The sequence below is a fragment of the Bos indicus x Bos taurus genome, chromosome 7 (assembly GCF_003369695.1).
Source record: "Bos indicus x Bos taurus breed Angus x Brahman F1 hybrid chromosome 7, Bos_hybrid_MaternalHap_v2.0, whole genome shotgun sequence".
NCBI classification, from domain to species: Eukaryota; Metazoa; Chordata; class Mammalia; order Artiodactyla; family Bovidae; genus Bos; species Bos indicus x Bos taurus.
Genome location: NC_040082.1, coordinates 59430095 through 59448147, shown reverse-complemented (window position 1 = coordinate 59448147; position 18053 = coordinate 59430095). Strand labels below are relative to the sequence as shown.

At 44.5% G+C, this 18053-nt stretch overlaps 1 protein-coding gene across 4 annotated transcripts in view; it reads left to right on the top strand.

The window, feature by feature from the left end:
• Nucleotides 1-6040: 6040 nt before the first annotated feature.
• CYSTM1 (cysteine rich transmembrane module containing 1) overlaps nt 6041-18053 on the top strand; it is a 70680-nt gene continuing 58667 nt past the window's right edge. The window contains exon 1 of one of the 4 annotated variants that reach the window (XM_027546287.1): nt 6041-6190. Coding sequence is in view for 3 of the 4 variants with exons in the window: in XM_027546285.1 (XP_027402086.1) it covers nt 6651-6706 (56 nt within the window). In the remaining variant the exon portion in view is untranslated. Of the gene's footprint in view, nt 6191-6608; nt 6707-18053 lie in introns of those variants that run through there. The other 3 variants (XM_027546285.1, XM_027546289.1, XM_027546286.1) reach the window with 3 other exon arrangements.

Genomic DNA, 18053 nt, shown 5'->3' with positions numbered 1-18053 from the left:
TCTGGATGACATGACCAAGAAAGCTCTTTTCTCTCACCACTTCTCCAAATCTTGCCTTTCCGGCTGTGTTCCAGACCCTGTCTTTCATACATCCCACCTTCCAATGCAGCCAGCATGGTGTCCCTCTTTGTGAATACTAAGGGCAGAGAAGGGCATGACATAGTTTAGCCTTCAGTTTCACAGGGTCTTTGTGGAGCTCTCATACTGTCCCACTGTCCTGTCTGGAGGACCAAGTCAGAGAACTCACCCCTTTCATATCCATCACGGTGTAGTGTGTATATTAGGCATCCAAGAGACATTCCTTCATCCAGTTGGTAAGTGAACAAATGGGGCCAATGAAAATAGAGTGATTTTTAAAAAATATTTATGTATTTGGATACATCAGGTCTTAGTTGCAGCATGCAGGATCTTCATTGCGCCATCTGTTACCTTTTGTTACGGGGCATAGACTCTCTCTAGTTGTGGTGAGTGGGCTCCCATGGGCTCAGTAGTTGTGGCACGGGCTAAGTTGCCCTGTGGCATATGGGCTCTTAGTTCCCTGACCAAGGATTGAATCTGCATCCTGCTCATTGCAAGGCAGATTCTTAACCACAGGACCACCAGGGAAGTCCCCCAAATACAATGAGTTTGAAAATGGCCTCCTGAAAACCTGAATCTGTGTCTTTCCTTTGACTTAGAATTCACCTCGAGTTAATGACAGTCTCATGAAGTAGGTATTAAACCCATTTTACAGATAAGACTGAGGGTCAAGGAAGGTGGATAACTTGTCTGATTTTACAAAATGGATAAATCACAGAGCATATGTTCCCTACCCCTGCATTATGCTGCCTCCACAATCCTTGGATGGTTTTCCTGAGTTCACAAATGTTGAAAATCCTTTGCCATTTCTGTGGCTAATCCATTCACAAAACTTTGCGTTGTCAGGACCTTCAGTTCAGTTTAGTTCAGTTCAGTCGTTCAGTCGTGTCCGACTCTTTGCGACCCCACGAATAGCAGCATGCCAGGCCTCCCTGTCCATCACCAACTCCCGGAGTTCACTCAGACTCACGTCCATCGAGTCAGTGATGCCATCCAGCCATCTCATCCTCTGTTGTCCCCTTCTCCTCCTGCCCCCAATCCCTCCTAGCATCAGAGTCTTTTCCAATAAGTCAACTTTTCTCATGCGGTGGCCAAAGTACTGGAGTTTCAGGACCTTTCACACAGGCATTTTTCTTTATTTTCAGGAAAGAAAATTTTAAGAAACTCCAATAACTTCTACATCTGGCTGACTATTCACTTCTGGGATTGGAGGTCAAATCCTAGAAATGGCCATGCTCCTTTGCCATGTCTCAGTTCTGGATTGCTGCCAAGTAACATTCCTTGAATTTGTATTCATGATAGCGCTCCTTCCTCAAGGGAGTGGTGGGAATGAGGGTGGGGAACATTCTATTTTTCCTTTGATGGTTATGCCCCATCACATCCAAGTTCAGTTCAGTTCAGTCGCTCAGTTGTGTCCAACTCTTTTCGACCCCATGAATCGCAGCACGCCAGGCCTCCCTGTCCATCACCATCTCCCGGAGTTCACTCAAACTCACATCCATCGAGTCGGTGATGCCATCCAGCCACCATCTCATCCTCTGTCGTCCCCTTCTCCTACTGCCCCCAATCCCTCCCAGCATCAAAGTCTTTTCCAATGAGTCAACTCTTCACATGAGGTGGCCAAAGTACTGGAGTTTCAGCTTTAGCATCACCCAGGGCTGATCTCCTTTAGAATGGACTGGTTGGATCTCCTTGCAGTCCAAGGGACTCTCAAGAGTCTTCTCCAACTCCACAATTCAAAAGCATCAATTCTTCAGCACTCAGCTTTCTTTATAGTCCAAGTCTCACATCCATACATGACTACTGGAAAAACCATAGCTTTGGCTAGACGGACCTTTGTGGGCAAAGTAATGTCTCTGCTTTTTAATATGCTGTCTAGATTGGTCATAGCTTGTCTTCCAAGGAGCAAGCGTATTTTAATTTCATGGATGCAGTCACCATCTACAGTGATTTTGGAGCCCCCCAAAATAGTCTGTCACTCTTTCCACTGTTTCCCCATCTATTTGCCATGTGATGATGGGACCAGATGCCATGATCTTAGTTTTCTGAATGTTGAGTTTTAAGCCAACTTTTTCACTCTCCTCTTTCACTTACATCAAGAGGCTTCTTCACTTTCTGCCATAAGGGTGGTGTCATCTGCATATCTGAGGTTACAATCTTGATTCCAGCTTGTTTTTCATCCAGTCCAGCATTTCTCATGATGTACTCTGCATATAAGTTAAAGAAGTAGGGTGACAATATACAGCTTTGACGTATTCCTTTCCCAATTTGGAACCAGTCTGTTGCTCCATGTCCAGTTCTAACTGTTGCTTCTTGACCTGCATACAGATTTCTCAGGAGGCAGGTCAGGTGGTCTGGTATTCCCATTTCTTGAAGAATATTCCACGGTTTGTGGTGATTCACACAGTCAAAGGCTTTGGCGTAGTCAATAAAGCAGAAGTAGATGTTTTTCTGGAACTCTCTTGCTTTTTCAATGATCCAGTGAATGTTGGCAATTTGATCTCTGGTTCCTCTGCCTTTTCTAAATCCAGCTTGAACATCTGGAAGTTCTTGGTTCATGTATTGTTGAAGCCTATCTTGGAAAATTTTGGGCATTACTTTGCTAGCATATGAGATGACTGAAATTGTGCAATAGCTTGAGCATTCTTTAGCATTGCCTTTCTTTGGGATTGGAATGAAAACTGACCTTTTCTAGTCCTTTGGCCACTGCTGAGTTTTCCAAATTTGCTGGCATATTGAGTGTAGCACTTTCACAGAATCATCTTTTAGGATTTGAAACAGCTCAACTGGAATTCCATCACCTCCACTAGCTTTGTTCGTAGTGATGCTTCCTAAGGTCTACTTGCCTTCTCATTCCAGGATGTCTGGCTTTAGGTGAGTGATCACACCATTGTGATTATCTGGGTCATGAAGATCTTTTTTTAATAGTTCTTCTGTGTATTCTTGCCACCTCTCCTTAATGTCTTCTGCTTCTGTTAGGTCCATACCATTTCTGTCCTTTATTGTGCCCATCTTTGCATAAAATGTTCCCTTGGTATCTCTAATTTCTTGAAGAGATCTCATCTTTCCCATTCTGTTGTTTTCCTCTATTTCTTTGCATTGATCGCCGAGGAAGGCTTTCTTATCTCTCCTTGCTAGTCTTTGGAACTCTGCATTCAGATGCTTATATCTTTCCTTTTCTCCTTTGCCTTTTGCTTCTCTTCTATTCACAGCTATTGTAAGGCCTCTCAGACAACCATTTTTCCTTTTTGCATTTCTTTTTCTTGGGGACAGTCTTAATCATTGCCTCCTGTACAATGTTACGAACCTCTGTCCATAGTTCTTCAGGCACTCTGTCTATCAGATCTAATCCCTTGAATCTATTTGTCACTTCCATTGTATAATCGTAAGGGATTTGATTTAGGTCATACCTGAATGGTCTAGTGGTTTTCCCTACTTTCTTCAATTTAAGTCTGAATTTGGCAGTAGGAGTTTATGACCCAAGCCACAGTCAGCTCCCAGTCTTGTTTTTGCTGACTGTATGGAGATGACAAGAGTGAACATCAACATTTTAGGAATCTGTGAACCAAAATGGACTGGAATGGGTAAACTTAACTTAGATGACCATTATATCTACTACTGTGGGCAAGAATCCCTTAGAAGAAATGGAATAGCCATTATAGTCAACAAGAGTCAAGTACAACAAATGCAGTACTTGGATGCAATCTCAAAAATGACAAAATGATCTCTGTTTGTTTCCAAGGCAAACCATTCAATATCACAGTAATCCAAGTCTATGCCCTGACCAGTAATGCTGAAGAAGCTGAAGTTGAACGGTTCTATGAAAACCTACAAGACCTTCTAGAACTAACACCCAAAAAAGATGTCCTTTTCATTATAGGGGACTGGAACGCAAAAGTAGGAAGTCAAGAAATACCTGGAGTAACAGGCAAATTTGGCTTTGGAGTACAGAATGAAGCAAGGCAAAGGCTAACAGAGCTTTGCCAAGAGAACGCACTGCTCATGGCAAACACCCTCTTCCAACAACACAAGAGAAGACTCTACTCATGGACATCACCAGATGGTCAATACCGGAATCAGATTGATTATATTCTTTGCAGCCAAAGATGGAGAAGCTCTATACAGTCAGCAAAAACAAGACCAGGAGCTGACTGTGGCTCAGATCATGAACTGCTTATTGCCATTATCCCAAACAACTCAGTAAAATGGGAGTGGCCAAGGACCTTACTGAAAACACCATTCTTCTCCCACAGCATGGCCCTGTATGTCCAGCTGCCCTCTCTTCCAAGGCAGTTAACCCTGCCCCCACTCTCATCTCACCTTGCTCTGCCCACATTACAGCCTCAGAAGCTCTGAGCTTTCCCATAGGGCCTCCATCAGGTTCTTCTCACTGCTCCTCCTTCCTTGCAGTCCTCATTTTTGTAATCTCCCTTTCCTTAATGCTGTTAGCACACCCTTCCTTTCAGTAGTCCCTCCTCAAACCACTGTTCCTTCTTCCTCTAGATCCCCTCTCCATTCTCTCCACTCCCAGACTTCTCCCCTCTACTGCATCCCTCAAACCTCATTCCAGCGCAGCTTTTCCCCCACGCATCCCTAACCTGCATTTAGAGCTCCTCTCCTCAGCCCAACCAGCCACCCCAGGTCTGGCTACCCCTGCTCTGCTCCCACCATCTTCCTGCCTCCTAATCTCTGCTCTTTGAGACCTGGGCTCATGTTTTAAATCTCTTTCCTTTTAGTACAACTCTGTCTGGAGCCATGATTCTTCTCTTTCACAGCTGTCTTTCCCCCACCCCATTTATATGCTAGTTTCTTTTTTAAATGTATAAAAATAAACAAGTGTCACTTGAAACAAAACTATTAAGTAAACAGTACAGGTGGTACTTGGATATGAGATGCACCACTCATAAACTTTTAATCTTCAAGGATCGTGCCTTAAGTACCCATTGCCAGTCAAAGATGCTCACTAGAAGTTATTTATAAAGTAACTTTTTGGTTTAAAATCCCATACTCTAAGAGGGAAGGACAACATATATGAAACTTCCATAGTGGTGCAGCGTGTAGGAGAGTAAAACTTAAATGGAACTCAGAAAGAAGTAAAGGGATAGAATAAGCAGTGGCTCTCAAACCAGGACCTCCACAGGATCTTACATTTTCATTTTGAAACTGACGGTCTATGTCTAGTGACTGGAAAGTCACAGAGATGTAGGCATACCATCATAGTGAGCTAGGGGAGGAAACTGAAGGGAAAATCAATTTCTAAACTGAAAACAAATCGGACTTCAACTAGGACTTTCAGAGTTGTGCTAAGCTTTGCTCTGGGTGTTTCAGTGCTTTCTCTTTCTGTTGGCAGAGGAGGAGGGCTGCAGGACTGGAGGACTGGGCTGGCCTACAGCCTGTTCTTCATCCTGAGTGAATGAAGTCTTACTATTATATTCTCCAGCAAAGGCTGCACTACTTGTTGTGAGGCTTATGGGTAAAGTTGCCAGAGAGCAATCCAGTTACCAAACTCAGCCCCAGTCCTCTCATGTACAGTTTTCGAAGCAAACCCTCAAACCTAGTTGGATCTAGAAGAAGACGCGGAGAGAAGCGGCCCACAAGCGAAGCCTGCAGCATGCCTTGCACTGAATCCCTTATGGGTTCGGTGAGGACACAGGCCCTGAGGCCAGGCACTTGCCCTGACGGTGAGGGGATAACGTCTGGAGTCTCGGAGCACTGATCCAGCCTGAGGTGACTGCCTTTTGGAGCCTCGGGTATCCATGCCCACTTATCCATGCCTACTTTAAGGCCAGAGCAGGGAAGCCGGAGCCGGACGGCCGGACCCGGACCTCGAGTTACCGTAAACCGCTCGGGAGCTCTCTGGGTGGCGCCTCCGGGCCTCGCTGCTCCGGGCGGGGCTCGCGCTGTGACGCCGCCCCCCGCCTCGCCCCGCCCCGCGCGTGTTGCCAGGGTGATCAGGTGACTCCGCGCTCGCGGCGCTCGGGGAGGCCGTGACGTCAGGCGAGCCTAGTCACCTCTCTTGCTCCTTGGCAGGTGCGGCGCCACTTGTGCGGTGTCGTCAGGTTCCAGCGGGTCCCGGCCGAACCAGTGCTCAGCGGATTCGTAGAGAGGAGAGGTGAGGCCCGCGGTGGACCCGGGCCCAGCCAAGCTGGGACCAAGGAGGGGGTTAGGCGCGGGCAGCGCCCTTCCGGGCTTTTGCGCACCCCCGAGCTCCCCAGAGGGCGCCGGGAAAGCGACGGGCTCCCGGGCGCTATGGGCGGACTCGAGCCGGGAAGCGAGCAGAGCTGGGGGAGAGGCCGGGAGCCGGCGGAGCTGTTGGAGCCGGCCTGATACACACCCCAGCGCTTAGCGGCTGCTCCTCCGGGTCCAGTCGCAGCGCCGCTGGCTGAGGCTGGGAAGATCCCGCACTGCCCGCCGGGGCCTCTGGGCCGAGGACTTAGGGGCTCCGCGTAGCGAGGAGTCGGCTGACTGAGAGCTAGGCTTGCCACACCCGGTCTCGAGGGACGTCTGCGGGAGGCGTCCGCGTCTCTTCGCCTTGAGCTGCGATTTCTAGAGTGCTGCGGGCGACCCACTCCATGCGCAGAACCGAGCCTGCTGGGGACGCGAGGCCCGGCGGGAGCTGGGACCAGAGGTGTTCAGAAAAGATGTTTCAGTCCTGTTGAATGCGGTTGATAGAAATGTGAATAGACCTGTTGGGGGGAGTGAAATCTGAGCGGAGCCCCAAGGGATGGGGCTAATCTCCGGCAGCTGTGGGGGTTGGAAGAGTAGGGGGAGGGAACGGGGACCTCTGGGAAAGAGACCTTGAGCTGGAAGTAAAGGAAAGACTTACTGGATTGAGTGCTAGGGAGGTTTTGGGGTCGGAGGAGAAGTTTGGAAAGTTAGGTTAGGGCCCATTTGAAAAAACTCTTTTGAGTGCTTAGCTGAGGGTTTGTGGGTGGAGCCCATTGAAGCGTCGGCTGGATTGCGGTAGGGGGAACACTGGTATGGGGAGACTGAGGAGGCTGTTGTGACAGCCTGGAAAAGAGATGACAACGCCTAGAACTCTAATCTGTTGGGATTCTGGAAACCTTGCTTCGGAAATGTTTGTAGGAGACAGGGATGGGGGCGTAGGCAGCCAGGTGCCAATTATCCTAGATTTTTAAATAATTCCTTCTTCTGAGGGAAAAGAAGCACCCAGCTGCCTTCTCTTATCTCATTTGATCCGATCAGTTATGACTGTTTACGGGATTTGCCTTCCTCCATATGCATTGAGGTTGTATTGTCCACAGCACTTAACCCTTTAGAGGTTTCAGAGTGTTCTACAACACCTCTTATACCTTGCTGCTGCCAAGTCGCTTCAGTCGTGTCCGACTCTGTGCGACCCCATAGACGGCAGCCCACCAGGCTCCCCCGTCCCTGGGATTCTCCAAACAAGAACACTGGAGTGGGTTGCCATTGCCTTCTCCTAGGTGAAACCCAAAGTCCAAGTGAATGATAGGAGATTTAATGGCACAGAAGTTCTTGAAGGATAATCAGTGTCCAAAACATGAATATGGGGGCACTGGGGAAGCTGAAAGGAGTTCCATGCTCTTTGTTAATTGTAGAACAGATTCCCCCCTTCCTACCTACTACTTTCAGTGTGTGGGCTTTCCAGGTAACGCTGCATAAGTGTTAATTGGCCATTTTTGTCTTAAATTCTTAAGAAGTGAGAAGAAGATATTTTGATTATTGAAGAGGAATGATTGATGTACAATTTTTTCCAACTCTGAAATTTACTGATCCTGTGGGGGGGGAAAAATTAAAAAAACAAAAAACAAAACAGCTGTCCCTTTTATATTGAATCTTCCACAAACTTCTCTTTTCTGGAGGAAGTGAAATAGCTGAAACTTCTCACCAACTTGTTTTGTATTTGCTTGACTCCAGAAAACAGAATTGAACCTCCAGGGATCCTGTACAGTAAAAGCCAGTTGAGGGAATTGCTGAGAACTTGGCAAGGTTTGTGTATAAATGGAGAAACCAGCACAGCACCCAAGGGAGGACAAATCCAGAGTGGTGGTATCTGGGCAAAGCGAACTTCCAGTCAGATCAGCAACATCATTCTCTGTAAATGACATCTTAAGACAGGCCATTTGAGCATTGAGCAATGTGTGTTTACAACATATTTCTACTAAGCCGGAGAGCTTTTCCCCTTGTGTGCTTATTCATTGGTAGGGTTTGTTAGTGTTTTTTATTGGGCTCTCCAGGAGCCCCATAATTTTAAGAATCACTGGAGATTAGATTTCTGGGCCACATTTTTAAAAAATTGTTATCAATTTTCTAAATCTCTTTGGAAACATTTGAAACGGCCAGTTAATCATGCTTTCTTTGTAAACGGTCCCCCCACCCTCCAAACACGATAACTAATAGGGATAGAGTAGGATAATCCCCTGGAGTAGGAAATGGCAACTCACTTCAGTATTCCTGCCTGGAAAATTCCATGGACAGAGGAGCCTGGTGACCTGCAATCCATGGGATCGAAAAGAGTCGGACTGAGCGCACACGCAAGCAAGCACAAGGATAAGCAAACAGTTAGCTTAGAAACCCGGTTAGGGAATTGTAGATAGAGAGGGAACTTCAGGGGGCTTTGGGAGACTACAGTAAGATTAATGATCACTCAAGAAAATAATGGGAAGATTCTGAGACCATGTGCGCTTGCTTGACTCACAAAGCAAAACAAGTCACTTAGCATCAAAGCCAGATTGGTTGGCTTAACAATAAAATCAAATCTAACCTGCTTAGCAACAAAACCATGCAACAGAAGCACAAGACATGCCCCCAGACAATAAAGCAGTGGTGGCATGAGACCTACCTCCTACTCAGTGAGCTCAGTGAGTTAATGACCCCTAAAACATACTCTTTGACCCCTAAGACATGTTCATTGCACAGTGCCCCCCAAGCAATAAAACAATAGTAGAGAATAAGGCCCACAACCTACCCAGTGGCGTCATCAAGTTAATGACCCTCAGGATGTGCTATGTGCACACAAAAACAGTCATTTATGGGAAGGTGACTTTTCAAAATGAAAGACCCACATTGTACTGAGACCTGAATAACTTTTCCAGAGTGCTGTGACAGTCCTGGCCCGATCCAATAGGGACAAGAAAACTTGCCTGCTCTACCTGGGGAAAGAACTGATCATGGAAGTGTGACACTACTCAAGAAAGACAAAGATCTTCTCCCCTACCCCTCTCTTTTTCTGATTATAAAAATGTAACCCACTGAGTACTCAGGGCAGTGCAACACTTGCCTGCCTGCTTGTAAACCTTACAAGCATCTTGTTCTAGTAAATCTCATCTGTCACTTTGCCTCTCTCTGGTTGTTTTGTTGAAGAACAGAAATAACCTCCCTTAAGGGAAACTGGGCCCAGGTGAGAGAGAGGCAGGGCTGGGGTATGAGCCAGACCCCCATGGAACCTTCTAGGCCTATGCCTTTGTCACCCAACAGCAGTCCCTCCTTTCCTGGCTGGAAACATTCCTCACCCTTGAAATGGGGTAATGGGCAGCGCTCTCTTCACAGAGATTCTGAAGGAGTATTCATAGGACGCTTATATGAAATTTGAGCTCCTCCAAAGCAAATATTTTGCTTTGTTGGATGAATGGTATTTTTTTGAGATACCGTGAAATAAAAAAAAGAGGTGAACATTCTGAATTTTTATAAAAGCTTCATTGAGCACCCTGAGGTTTTTTTGTTTTTGTTTCCTGGTATATTTGGGTTTGGTCACCAGTAAACCAATAGTGTGATCTGGAGGCCTAAGGGTAAGTTCATGTTTGTATTTCATATGTAAATAAGTTCAGACTGTTTTACATTTTATCCAGCTGGTTTAGAGTGTCTGGAGTAAACCAGTAACCTAGCAGCCTCTTGGGCTTTTGACCCAGCATCCTTTCAACCCAGGAGTTAGTTATTAAGCTCTTCAGAGACTGAAGTGAGCAATAATGCTCACTAAATTGAATGAGGAGTGAAATAGTCACCTTTTAAAATTCCCCTCTCCTACTATGTCACTCTGCCAGTCCTTGGTCAGGTAGGGATTCAGGTGCTTGCTGAAGCATCCAGGGACCCTACAGAACTACAAAATCCATCTCTTAGACTTGTGGCATAGTTATCACATGAGGGAAGTTGCTGACAGGAGAGGCTTCCTGTTTTTCTCATGCTGAATTGAAAGCTGTATTTTAGGCCTCCAACCTCCTCACACTTAACCAAGGCTACTAATTGACTTGGCTGTAAAATGGGAGTCAGTAATTAAAACCCAGCAGTTTAGAAGCAAGGGGAGTGGGCATGAGTTGACCCTCCAAGCTCTGACCAAAAAGTTCACACCATCTTGGATACTGTATATAAAGGGCTCTTCAAAAGGAAGTGAACTGAGAATGACTTCTTTTGTAGTTTTTCAGAGGCACATGTGGAATATTACTGCAGAATCCACTGCAATATGGGAGACCTGGGTTCAATCCCTGGGTTGGGGAGATCTCCTGGAGAAGGGAACGGCTAACTACTCCAGTATTCTGGCCTGGAGAATTCCATGGACTGTGTAGCCCTTGGGGTTGTAAAGAGTCGGACACGACTGAGCGACTTTCACTGGGTTGTGTGGAATATTAGTACTTTTTTTAAGCCTCAGAATCAGAGCTGGGAAACTGAATGGGCCCTCCCTTCTAAAGCAAGGGAGATAAATGCTTTGAATCCAGTCTCTGTGGGCAGGCAGCAAGTCTTTTATGTCTTTGCCAAAAACAAGAGATAGTGTCTATTTTTCTGAACCTTTCGATTATAGTGTCGACTTAAAAAATATTCACAACTTAAAGTTGAGTGTTATTTGGTGGGAATTTTGAGGACTTTTAAGCCCAGAAAACAGCTTCTGAAGTAATCCTGAGAAAATTGCTCCAAGGAGATGAGAAGGGGAGCCAGGTTATATAGAAATTTTGCAACAAAAGGCAGGTAGTCTGAACATCAAAAGGTTATTATTATTTAAAGAAAACCAGATAACCCAAGTTAAGGAATATATCTATTTTCTGTATGTGGAAGATGTGAGAGGCTGAGCTAACTGAAATCATTCCTTTGATATACACCTCAGCTATCAGGCCAGTATCCTGTGAATGAATATCCTCAGTTCATCAGGGCTTACTCTCACCGTAGGAAGAGTCTGAGGGAGGCTGGATGGCAGGCATTCTCCTTCCTGAGTTCCCTTGGGGCTGCCTGGCTCAGGCTCACGATTGAGGGCTGCAATTGAATTGCTAATGATGGTGATATCCCTGTTTACTAATCGGGCAGGCAACACTCCATTTCTCAATAGGCCTCCCTCATTTTATTGTACTTGGCTCCATTGTGCTTTGCATATACTGCGATTATTAGGGATTGAAGGTTTGTGGCAACCCTATGTCTGTCGATGACATTTTTCAACAGCAGTTGTTCACTTTGTGTGTCTGTGTCACATTTTGGTAATTCTCACAATACTTCAAACCTCCACCAGCAAAGAGATTACAATTTACTGAAGGCTTGGATGTTTGTTAGCATTTTTCAGCAATAAAATATTTTTAAATTAGGTGCGTTCAGTTCAGTCGCTCGGCTGTGTCCGATTCTTTGCGACCCCATGGACTTGCAGCACGCCAAGCTTCCCTGTCCATCACCAACTCCCAGAACTTTCTCAAACTCATGTCCAATGAGTCGAAGATGCCATCCCACCATCTCATCCTCTGTCATCCCCTTCTCCTGCTTTCAGTCTTTACCAGCATCAGAGGTTGTACATTAAGGTGTGTACAGTGTTTTTTTTAGACGTAATACTTTTGCACCCTCAGACTATCGTATAGTGAATATATAACCTTTATCTGCACTGGGAAGCCAAAAAACTTGTGTTAGTTGCTTTATTGTGATATTCAGTTTATTGTGATGATGCAAGTAAATGATATAAGGGAGTCTTGGTAATCATGGTGAGAAGAGGGTTTGATTTACCTGAATTTACTCATTAGAGAGTAATGCCTTATTCACGGATGCCTCTTATCACTTCTCTGATTTGTGCTAAAGAGTTATTAGTGTCAAGAGAGTTGGCTCAGAAAATAGTGTAGATCACGACTGAAAACTATCTGACCTCATGGCCAGTGTTCACAAAAAGGTAGGGGTTGGGGGCTGTTGAGCTGCAAAGTTCTTTGGGACGAAGAAGACCTGGGAAGTGGTGCCTGGCTTCTGGCCTCAGTACTTCGCCCGTCAGCTTTCAGTGTTGGGACCTTGGGTAGGATCATGTGGGTACAAGACATGTGAAGAGGGGGACTTCTGTAGGAATGTGCCTAGCTCATGAGCCCTTATCTTTAAGCTTGTTTTTACTGCTTTCCTGCTGCCTGCCAGCTTCCCATAGACCCCAGACCCAGTGTCCCTCCTTCCCCCCCACCCCCCAGCCTTTCTTCTGCAACACCCTCATTAAGATTGTTTCTTCAGTCTCTGATGCAGTTTCTGCATCCTTCTGGTTCTGCTGACTTTGTGGAGCTAAACCTTGGCAAATCTTGATACGTGATGGTGGCAGTAGAAACACCAGTGATGGCTGTTGTTGCTATTTAGTTGCTCAGTCATGTCCAACTCTTTTGCAACCCCATGGACTGTAGCCTGCCAGGCTCCTCTGTCCATGGGATTTTCCAGGCAAGAATACTGGAGTGAGTTGCCATTTTCTATTCCAGGGGATCTTCCCAACCCAGGGATTGAACCCACGTGCACTGTGGATTCTTTACCACTGAGCCACCTGGGAAGGCCCCAGTGAGGGCTAGTTGCATGCAAAGTCAAAGGGCTTGGAGGTGGATGCTTTACCTGTTTCTCACAGTTTATTTGTATTCCACCTGCATGATTTTTGTCTTATCTCTTTGCTGTCAGTACTGTTAACATTTTTTTCTTTAAAATGTGCCATTTATAAAAAAAACCCTCCAGAAGTTATTTCAGGGGAAAACTATGATTGGCTTAAATTGGAAACAGCTATCACCTGACACAAATAGAAGGCAAATCTTAAAAAGCATAACTGTTACAATTGTCCACATTCCCCACACCTGCCATGTATCCCACTTGGAAAAATACTGCCTTCATCCAAAGATATGACTCACTGTGAGTTTTTTCGGGCGGCAGTAGACAGGTGATAGGGATGGTTTGAGGGTAGCCAGGTTTCAGAGAGGGCCCCTTGAACCCCACCTCTTGACACTCCTAGTGGCTCTGTGATACCAGGAAGACAGTAGAGTGAAGGGTCTAGGAACTAAAAAGAAATGCATGCAGTCAGTTGAAACCACTGCTGTTTTGATAGGAGGTTTGCCAGAAGGAGGTCTGGGTGGTGTTGAACCTGTATATTATATCATCAATAGATTCTAGGCCCTCTGCCAAGGATGTGACTTTATTGGTGCTGTGTTCTATTGCTCTTTCTGTGCAAGTGTGTGCTTGGAAAACTCAAAATTTTGCTCAGGGTGGATGCAGTTTGTGTTTTTTGTTTTGGTTTCAAGTAATCACCACCCCATACTCCTTTGATCTCCTTGGCTTCCATATATTAACATACAGTTGCTCTTGGTGGGTGTAACTAATGACAGAACTCTGAAGTTAGCATCTAGCCTCTGTTTTGTGTAACCTTTTTGTCTGTAATGCCTATTTTAAAAATTCTAAGAAAATGAAGAAAAGAAAGCAGGAAGAAATGAACTGCCCTGGGTTGTCTGGTCCTTGGGGTGACCACATGGCAGGTGTGACTGGTACTTGCTGGTGCGCAGTGAAATCCACTCTTGTCCTTTGAAGCCGCCCTGCGGTGCTGACTGAGCTGTGGCTCCTGCAGAGGGTCAGGAGAGCTTGCTTTAATGATGAAGCAAAGCCAGGGCCGGTCTGGTAGACAGCAGGAACCAGGAGTGCTCAGTTACATTACCAGCACATGAAGCTGTAGGGGCCTCTTTCTAAGCTATCAAGATTTCAGCTTTCCCACAAAGCCTAGTCTAATGCTCTGGGAGGGGGCAGGCAGAGCCCGTCTTTCAGGGGCTGTGCTGGTGGGGGACCTGGCCTGGGAAGTGGCCTCGTCAGCTTGTAGGAGGGACGGACCTGTGCCTTTCTAGTGTGTCCTCTCAAGTTGGCAGGGGGCAGAGTTCCTCCCTTTTTTCTCTCTCCCTGCTCTAACCTGTCCTTTCATCTCCTCAACTCACTTTCTCTATTAACAGCTTTCTTCCCTTTTACTTTTCCTTCTGTTCACTGCTGCTTTCGCTTCTGCCCTCCCTCTTGCTGAACTCATTTTCTCTCCATTGTCACTTTGAGGACTGGCTGTTTGAAGTTGCAGAGTGACAATGCCATCTTGTACATCCAAGTGACTAGATGTAATTCAGAGATCCCAGGCTTTCTTTCTGAGGAGGAGCCAGTCTTCACTTCCCCATGGCTTTCAGATAGCTACATTAGTGGGGTACTGACCAGAGTCCCTGAACTTATGGTCGGATGAAGCTGGACATTGGAGTTCCAAAGGAGGTATTGAGAGGTGGGGGAATTACTGGCATTTGGGGAGCTGTCTGTCAGACAAGGGGCTGAGTGAGGTCCACCTTTGAGGATTCCTTCCAGAAGCTGAAGACAGTAGTCTGCCCTGCATTCAGGTGTCCTGTGGTTTCTGCAGAGAACCATCCAAGATTAATAAAGGCTGGAGAAGGAGCCCTTGGTGAGGTTTGCCTAGAATCTATGGGTCTGTTCACAGCTGTAGATCCTGCCCTGAAGCTGGAACAAAACATATTCTCAGTAGTAGTTGGATGGTTGTTGGAAGCATCTAGAAGCATGGCTTTCCAGCTCAATAAGTTAAGAAATAGGTTGTGTGCCTGTTCAGTCGTGTCCGACTCTTCACGACCTTATGAGCTATAGCCTGCCAGGTCCCTCTGTCCATGGAACTGTCCAGACAAGGATCCTGGAGTGGGTACATTCCCTCCTCCAGGGGATTTTTCCCATCCAGGGATTGAACCTGAGTCTCCTATGTCTCCTGTATTGACAGGTGGATTCTTTTCTACTGCACCACCTGGGTTCTCCTAAAAGCTATGAAATAGACTTTACCTAAAGATAATTTCCATTTTTTAGCATGTATAGTCACCTCTCAGTAGTTCCAGGACCCTCTCACCAAAATTATGTGGATGTTCAAATCTCTTAGATAAAATGACATAGTATTTGCATATAACCTATGCATATCCTCTGAATACTTTAAATTATCTCTGGATTACTTGTAATACCTAACACATTGTAAATGCTTTATGAATGATTGCCATTCAAGCTTTCCTTTCTGGAACTCTCTGGGATTTTTTTTTTTCTGAATATTTTTAATTTGCTGTTGGTTGAATCCAAGGTTGTGAAACCTGCATATACAGAGGGCCAACTGTGTAGAAAAGTGTGTATGACAAAAAAGTACAGTTTAATGAATAATTATATTCACTAATATAACTGTAACCTATTCAGGTCTAGAAATAGAACTTTATTTTTAAGCCCAAATGAGATAGTAAGAATGCTTTGTATTGTAATTTGCTTTTTTCACTGTGTTGGCACTTTTCCATTATCAGTGCATATAATTCTACCTCATTCTTCTTAAGGGTCAAATAGAAATTCTGTGGTTTGGAAATTCCATTGCTTATTTAACTGTCCCCATATTGGTGGACCTTTAGGATGTTAACTATCATTTATGTATGTGTATGTATTTTATATATAATATATGTTATATAGTTATTATAAGCAAATGTTATAATAAATATTTGTGTTTGTGGTGGCAAAGAATCAGCCTGCCAATGCAGGAGATTCAGGTTCTATCCCTGGGTGGAGAAGATCCCCTGGAGAAGGAAATGGCAACCCACTCCAGTATTCTTGCCTGGGAAATATCATGCACAGAGGAAGAGTTGGACATGACTTAGTGACTAAACAACAAACAAATATATATGTATTTGTATGTATTTTATATATAATATGTTATATAGTTGTAAACAAATGCTATAGTAAGTATTTGTGTTTGTGGTATAAAATTGTGTAAGTGGTGTGTTTTTTTTTGGCATACTGGCACTAGTCTATAACCTGTAGGATAAATCCTAAAGGAGGAATTTCTCGTTCATAGAATAGACTTCTTTTTATTATTTGAAAGTTTCACTTAAAAATGAGTCTTTATTGAAGAATTTATAAGGAAAAAGAACGAACTCTCAGTAAAAAGAAAGGGTGTTTCCTCCAAACATTAGAGAGGAATGGGATTCTGATGCGTGGATGGTTCAGCATACACTATTTTAGTTGTTGGTAGATATTTTCAGAGAGCGATTTTTGTTGTTTTTGCATTTGCATTTCTCTTTTTAAATTTTATTGAGGTATAGTTGATTTACAATGCTGTGTCAATTTCTGCTGTACAGTAGAGTGACTCAGTCATACATGTATATTCTATCCATATTCTTTTCCCTCATAACTTGTCACAGGATATTGAATATAGTTCCCTGTGCTATTCAGTAGGACCTTGTTGTTATCCGTCGCATACATAAAAGTTTGCCTGTGCTAATCCCAGACTTCAGTCCTTTCCTCCCCTACTCCCTCTCCCCAGTGGCAACCACAAGTCAGTTCTCTGTATCTGCGAGTCTGTTTATGTTCCGCAGATATGTTGACTTGTGTTGTCTTCTGTATTCCACATGTAAGTGATAGCATATGGTATTTGTCTTTCTCTTTCTGATTTGCTTCACTTAGTATGGTAATCTCTAGGTCCATCCATGTTATTTCATTCTTTTTGATGGTTGAGTAATTCAGGAAGCTTTTTTTTTTGAGGGCTGTTTAGTAAAGGTTATATATCTTATTCCTTAGAGAGTGACAGGCCTAGGATCCAGCCAGAGATTCTGTATAGAAAGCTTTATGCAGTGAGATTTTAGCAGATGATATGTTTTCTGTGTTGAGGGGAACTTCTCTGGATTCTCACAGTCTCCAAGGCTGCAAGTTTATTGTTGGAGGGAGATGAGATTGGCTATAGCCATGTTTTCAAATAATATTGAACTATTGTGGATTATTAACGTGTGTATGACTTTTCAGACTTCATTGTTCTTCATCTAATATATCAGGACAAATGGAGAATGCTTATATCTTTGTGTTAGTTTAATTTTGGAGATAGTGGCTTAAAGCAATTACCTGAGTGGCTTTAGCAAGCCATGTTACTAAACAATTCGTAGATTTTTTTAGTTTCATGTGTAACTCAGTTATATAAGCAATAAATAGTTTTTATAGCCTTTGTAAGAAGGGGAAACAAGACAGTCTGTGAAATTCTTCATTACTCTAGGACAGGGCCTCCGGGGGTGGATGATCCACTATTATTTTTTTGCCTCCCTTGTTCATTTTGAGGCCCTTGTTCAGTGAAAAGCCCATTTCTGAGCTCTGTGTCATTGTGCATTCCACTGAGAGGCTACTATGCTAAAGCCACAAGCCAAAATGCTGATACAAAAGGCATGCCCTGGTTTATTCATTCATTGATTATGTGAGGACAGCTCCAGGCCCGGTTAACTCTCTGGCAAACGAAAGATCATGAATGAAGTAGGGATGGTTAATAATATTTGGGAGATTGATACCAGAATCAGTATTTAGACAGTAATGAATAAAACAGCAGGTTGTCTCCTTCCCGCCTGTTCCCCAAAGAAAAACAACTTAGGAAGTGGTAACATAGCCAAATGTGTTACCCATTGCGAGGAAGTCATAAAAACAAAGATCTTGTCTATGTCACAGTATCAACTGTCAGAGTCTCCTGGTGTTGCTCTGTTATTGTGAATGTCACTGCCACCTTTTAGAAGGGAATCCTGGGAATTCCCTGGTGGTCCAGTGGTTAATACTCTGTGCTTTCACTGAGGAGGCCACAGGTTCAATCCCTGGTCCAGGAACTAAGATCCCATAAGCCATGCAGCATGGCCAAAAAAAAAAAAATTCAGTAGAAGTGAACCCTTGCTGTTGCTGTTCCCCAGGGCCCCAGTGTGAAGCTTGCATGTCAGGAGTAGGTTCTTCCTAGATGAAGG